The 6,037-nt window shown below is 55.6% G+C and overlaps 2 protein-coding genes across 2 annotated transcripts; one reads left to right on the top strand and one right to left on the bottom strand.

The window, feature by feature from the left end:
- Nucleotides 1-668: 668 nt before the first annotated feature.
- CCM_08121 (DUF92 domain protein) lies at nucleotides 669-1,836 on the top strand (the record flags this gene model as incomplete). The annotated part of the gene is made up of 2 exons (XM_006673260.1): nucleotides 669-993; nucleotides 1,058-1,836. 2 exons carry the CDS (start codon nucleotides 669-671, stop codon nucleotides 1,834-1,836), a joined length of 1,104 nt encoding a protein of 367 aa, XP_006673323.1.
- A 245-nt stretch (nucleotides 1,837-2,081) lies between these two features.
- Nucleotides 2,082-3,358, bottom strand: CCM_08120 (uncharacterized protein; the record flags this gene model as incomplete). Its single annotated transcript, XM_006673259.1, has 3 exons — nucleotides 2,082-2,286; nucleotides 2,801-2,889; nucleotides 3,263-3,358. The coding sequence occupies 3 exons, from the start codon at nucleotides 3,356-3,358 to the stop codon at nucleotides 2,082-2,084; spliced, it is 390 nt and encodes a 129-aa protein (XP_006673322.1).
- Between the last annotated feature and the right edge of the window lie 2,679 nt (nucleotides 3,359-6,037).

Below are 6,037 nucleotides of genomic sequence, written 5' to 3'. Positions count from 1 at the left end.
CCCACCATCAACCGCGCGTATGCGTGCCGGCCGTACCGGTACGTGTACAGCGTGCCGAGCCGCGGCCTGAGCACCGCCATCGGCGAGTGCCTGGCCAAGACGGACCTGGCGACGCGCGAGGCCCTCGTGTGGCGCGGGCCGGCCGGCCACACCCCCGGCGAGGCCATCTTCGTGGCGCGGCCGGACGCGGTGGACGAGGACGACGGCGTGCTCCTGAGCGTGGTGCTGGACGGGGCGGGGCAGAGGTCGTATCTGTTATGTCTCGACGCCAAGACCATGACGGAGATGGGCAGGGCCGAGGCTGATTTTGCGATTTCGTTTGGTTTCCACGGGCTGCATGCGCCTGTGGCCTAGGCCGCGTGTCGTTGAAATAGCGAGCAGCTTCTTAGTTAGCTTAGTATTTAAAAGACATTTTGAGAGAAAACAGTGCTAGTTGATTACATCTGGTCACTAGATTTGCCAAATATGAGTGTTTTGATGTTGTTGACGAGTGCCCACGCCGTGACCCGTCAGGTGGTGCAGGGAGGCGAGCTCAAGCTATATTTTCTGGACCCCGCCGAGCTTCATTTCCAGCCTCTCAACAGCTTCACCACACCACCTACCTGGACCTCAACAGAGGCGCATTCCTCCAAACGTTCGAAGCTGGGAAATACAAAAACCCCGACACGATGAAGACTGCTATTGCCATCCCAGCGACGCTGGCGCTCATCGTCTTCGCGGCGGCCCGGCGCTCGCTGACGCCCATGGGTCTCGTGGCCGCCACGGCGACGGCGGCTGCGCACGCATACCACCCGTGGAATATGCCCTTTGCGCTCTTGGTCGCTTTTTTTCTGGCGGGAACCCGTGTCACAAAGGTGAGCGATGCGCAGACAGCAGTTAGACAGCACGGCATGGAGCTAATGGTGTCGCAGATTAAGAAGGATGTCAAGGCGAAGCTCACGCTCAGCGCAGCTGGTGCCTCGGAAGCCGAGGGTCCCAGAACGCACATCCAAGGTCAGCCCAAGCTGCTTTCCAAGAATGAAGCAAAATTCTCTACGGCGATGCTAACAGGCAGCAGTCTTTGCCAACTCGCTCGTCGCGTCCGTCTTGTCGATTCTACACGCGCGCCAGCTCCGCCAGCGGGCGGCCGCCTACGTCGACCCCAACAGCGCCAACCCGAGCGGCTCCATGTGCTACTCGTACGGCGGGGACCTACTGGTGGTGGGCATCATTGCCAACTACGCGGCCGTGGCGGCCGACACGTTCAGCTCGGAGCTGGGGATCCTGGCGTCGGCGCAGCCGCGGCTCATCACGTCGCTGGGCCTGCGCCGGGTCCCGCCGGGCACCAACGGCGGCGTGACGCTGCTGGGCCTCGGCGCGGGCCTGCTGGGCGCGGTGCTCATGGTGACGGTGGGCGTGCTGTTCCTGCCGTCGTGCAGCGAGGCGACGGCGGCGACGCTCGGCGGCGGCGCGCCGTGGACGGTCGCGGACCGCCGCGTCTTCATGGGCTTCCTGGTCGCATGCGGCTTCGCGGGCACGCTGCTCGACAGCGTGCTTGGAGCGCTGCTGCAGCGCTCCGTCCGGGACGTGCGCTCGGGCAAGATTGTCGAGGGCGAGGGCGGCACTCGCGCCATGGTAACGACGACGCCGAAGGCGAGTGAGAAGAAGCCGGCGGACGAGCAGAGACAGCCGCCGTCGCCGACAAAGGGTCTTCCGTCGCGGGTGGTGGAGAGCGGGTGGGATCTTCTGGACAACAATGACGTCAACTTTTTAATGGCCGTGACCATCAGCGTCGGCTCCATGTTCTTGGCGAGTTGGTACTGGGGTATCCGGGTGGAGGACGTGACCAAGCTGTGAAGAGAGTTGGAGGATTGGCCTGTAGAGGTGAATAAAATCTGCAAGTGTGAGCACGATGACAACATCCGCGGGCTGTGATGCTGGTGACGTCGAATATGCACTCATGCAGCCCGTCCACGACGATGATCAACGGTTACGGATTAGCGGGAAAATACACAAAACCCCAAAAGCTCAATAAAAGGAATTAATGCACATGCCATTGGCGCAAGTGTGAAAAGGCTGCATCGGTTGGGCAATTGCGCACATCACATGTCGCCCCGGCTATTCTTACCGCAGTCACCCACCAGTGCTTCGCGACGTCGGTCCGGGGCAAAGGGAGGAACCACCCAAGGCCAGGCACCAAGCTCTTCTGACAGGATAGCCGAGAGAAAGTCTCGAGTGTGGGGAAGGGGTGTGTGGCCATTTTCTCGAGGGAGATAACGAATACCCTTGGTATTATTGGATCGGTTGCTATTTAGTACCTTGGAGGGGATGAGCCGAGTGCGCGTGGACACTCCGTTTCCGGAGGGGGCACATGTGCCAACTATTAAAACTGCGAGTCACCTTTATTTAGCGGTAGTTGGGGTCTTCCGGTGGATCGGGGAAATCGGAGGGGGAGCTATTAGTTAATTCAAAAGCGTGGGGAGACGTGAGGTTAATTCAAAAGCGTGGGGAGACGTGAGAGTTGGGTTGAGAGTGAGAGAGTAAGCAGTTGCTACAAAGTGGTGGCATTGTTGGTCAGGCCCGGGGCGTCGGGGCAGAGGAAGAAAAACCCGGGCGGCCGATATAGGGCCGGCGGATTGTCGTGGGACAAATGAGCGGCGGGATAATTACGGAGGGAAGCGTAACACACAAAGAAAGTCTGTGTGAATGGTAACCAACTCTTGTGACAAGAAGAATGGTCAGTCGATGGGACGAAAAGAGGCGGGGGACTGGGGGGGGGGGGCGTGTGTTTGAAAACGAGAGATAAGGTAGCGCGGAATGCAGAAGCTTGGGCGTGATGATGAGCTGGGTTTGAAATGCCGCTGAGGCATGTGGCTGCTCGGCCGCCTCGTTTTTGGGTTGTCGTTTTAACTACTTGTTGGGCTTGGGCGGATGATTCTCTTATTAGGGTACATCTTTATTAGCGTGGCTGGGTTGGTGGTTTTGAAATGGCGAGGCGGCCTCGGCCCCCAAAACTAGTTGCGTGTTTATGTATCTTGACAAAGTCTCACTTGTTCCTGTTGATAAAACGTGATAGCAAATATAATCGAATGCAAGACAGTTTGGCCTCGGAATGGACCGAAACCTACACGTTTACATGGTATTACAAGACGTTTTTCCGAGGCAATTCTGGTTCATTCTTTTTTCCAGCAACTGAATTCTATTCAAACAAGTTGTGAGGCTGGCGGACCAATCGGAGGGCAGCGATAACGTCGTGGTAGAGCCGCATGATTGGGCAAGGTACCAAGCCAGGAGTGGGGCCGGCGCGATACTTTTTTTTCGCAACAAAAAGGTACATGACGAGGTACTTGCTCTGGCTTGCATCGTGGAAAGCAAACATGCAAATCGAAGGACTTTCACTCATCAAGGCAGGCTGACTGCAGAAGGATCCAATCACACGGTACCCATTTTTTGCGACGTTGACCCCAGACTCTTAAAACAGACCAATATTCGGGCTAATACGGGCGAGATGCCTACTGACTTACCTACCTATTACCCAACGGCTATCACGCTTTGGCATGTGCTAGTTAGCGGGCATCGTCGTGGCTCGTTTGTTGGCGACGGCATCAATCAATGCCGATGCAGAGTTTGCCGTGCCAAGATGCACGTCAAACAATGTTGACCGATATTGGCAGCTTGCCGTCACTTCTTCTTGGCTCGTTTGTTGTGTGTGCACTGTGGTTCTGCAGCCTGAGTCAGCATCTGCACTTATATACACCAGTGGCGGTCCTGGCATCATCCTACGCTTCCCTTCACACCAATACGCCTGCCCATTATTACCTGGTTCTGGCCCCTACAATGAAAATCAATGAACCCGCCAAGATGTATATACATATCCGGGGGCGAAAGGAATGAAAACTTCAACACAATGGTGTGATCGAAGAAGGGTGTGTGCGGGAAGCACAAGACCAACCTGGTTGGTGTACTTGGTTGTGCTACTTCACGGGAAGGACCCTGCCTCTGTGAAGTGGGAAGTGGCCCGGCTCCCGCTCTTCAGCTCTCTGCAATAAAAAGCCCCCCTCAGGCGGTCAGCGTCATGTTGTGAGCGGACGATGTTGAGATGCATAGGCGTGGTCGGTGATCGTGAGGCTTCGCCTTGTGCTGTGTATGTTGCAGTGCATGTTTATTGTACCAAAACACCCAAGACGATGTCATCCATTTTGAGACTGTCGTGATAGACTTGACTTACAAGCTTCTGCCAGCACGCACCGTGTTGACGAAGAACCCCCACCGGGCAAGCCTGTCGGCAAACGCCATCTCGATGCAGGTCTCGAGGCATTTTAATAGCAGCGCGTTTAGTTTCGTACCTAGACAGCGCCATCACGTTTAGTGCTGCTCACGATACATGCCGGGGCGACGTCCCGTGTCCTCGGCCCCAAGCCAATATTCTGTATATCCTGGAGAATTATATCCCTCAAGACAGCTGACCCAATTTCTGCCCTATAGTGTACATATTTTCGAAACATTCTTTTTTGTAAAAGAAAAATCTTGTGCATGAGTAACCCTGGATAACACCGGCACTTTTGCTTTTCCATTTGTCACGTACAGTGGGCTTTGGCGTCTTGATTGGGCTGGGTCGCGGCTTTGTTCTAGAAGGACGCGTCCGGCCGAGCCCAGTGTAGTGTGCGGCTCCGCAGGTATCCGGCACAACCCTTTTTTTTTTTTCCTTCTGCGTCGGATGAGGAAATGGAAGGAATGGAGCTTCGCTTGGAAGATGGATTCGGAAGAAAGAAGGAAAATCAAAAGAAAAAAAAAATGGACAGAATCGGACTCGGAATCGCCGTCTCAATCCAAGAACAAAGGGATACAGTTTGACAGCTACAGTACAAATTATACGGAGCACGATTACAGAGGGGCGGCAAGTGGCGGCTTCAGCCTGGTCGTGTGAGAGACTGCTGTAAATAATGCACTGTAGCGTGTGAACCACCCACTGTATTACTCCGTGGTGGCTCTGCTGCGCCCTACCGACGTCCAAAAATAACAGCACAGCCCTGTGGCGCCTTTTTCGCTTCACGAGGCTGCCCTCGTAACCGTGACGTCGAGCACAAATATCAAACTGGATCTTGTAACTGTTCTTTCCTCTTGTGTACAGATTACCGAGTATCGACAAGCGACTTTGTTCGTAACGAGTTGCGCGTGTATCCTGAATGGAGCTTCCCTGGTCGTCATCATTGGCCGCCCTTTTTGCTTTCCTTATCGCGTGTTCCGAGTTTTTGCACGCCCCCCCTTCTCTTCCGTATTTTTGGTCAAAGTATCTGTGAGAACAAAGGCGGACGTGTCCGCTGTTCTGTACGGCCGGACGTGTTGTACCCGGGTACCGATGGGCCGGCGACCGGGTGCGGCGGTACTCGTCGTCGGTACCTCGCCTTGTACCCGGGGAAGAAAGGCGATATGGTACCTGATGAGCCACCGCCTTGCCTCCCCTGTGCAGCGGCTGACAGCCAGGACGGAGAATCTGCTGGTGCAAGCTTGTTTCTGGAGGGGCCGCTGATAAGGAAATGGCCTGGGGATGGTGGTTTTCGGGTCCCTGTGTTTTCTAGCGCGGCGAGCCCGGGGGCGAGCATTGGCTGGGGGATTGCTTGAGGGGGATGGGGGAGCGGGCGTTCGGGCAGCCTACAGGTGCCTCGTCGCCTGGAGCCTGATACCTCGGCCGCTACAAGGAGGGCCTGTGGGAGCAATTTGACAGAAGTTTGAGTGCTAAATGCACTAGAACCGGAGGCACATGGGCAATGATTCAGGTGTCTTTGCGCACTCCCCCAGAGTCTCCCCCATACCCCACCAAGACAACCCACTAGCCCACCCCCTCTACCCCTCCAACCCGACAATGCGGATAAAAAGTCCAGTCACGGCAAATTGAACAATAGTCTTGAGCAATAAAAAAGATGGTGAAAGCCGGTGCCAAGAGCCGCCAAACGGGACGACCTTTCAAAAGCGTTGGGACAAATTAATATCAAAATTTTAAGTAGCATGACGGGAACAGTCTCGTTGTCCCTTGGCGAGGTGCTGCGTGGCTTCTGTT

Source organism: Cordyceps militaris (genome assembly GCF_000225605.1).
Source record: "Cordyceps militaris CM01 unplaced genomic scaffold CCM_S00006, whole genome shotgun sequence".
In the NCBI taxonomy this organism is placed as follows: Eukaryota; Fungi; Ascomycota; class Sordariomycetes; order Hypocreales; family Cordycipitaceae; genus Cordyceps; species Cordyceps militaris.
Note: the sequence above shows the minus strand (reverse complement) of the source record. Positions and strands in the feature narration are given on the sequence as shown.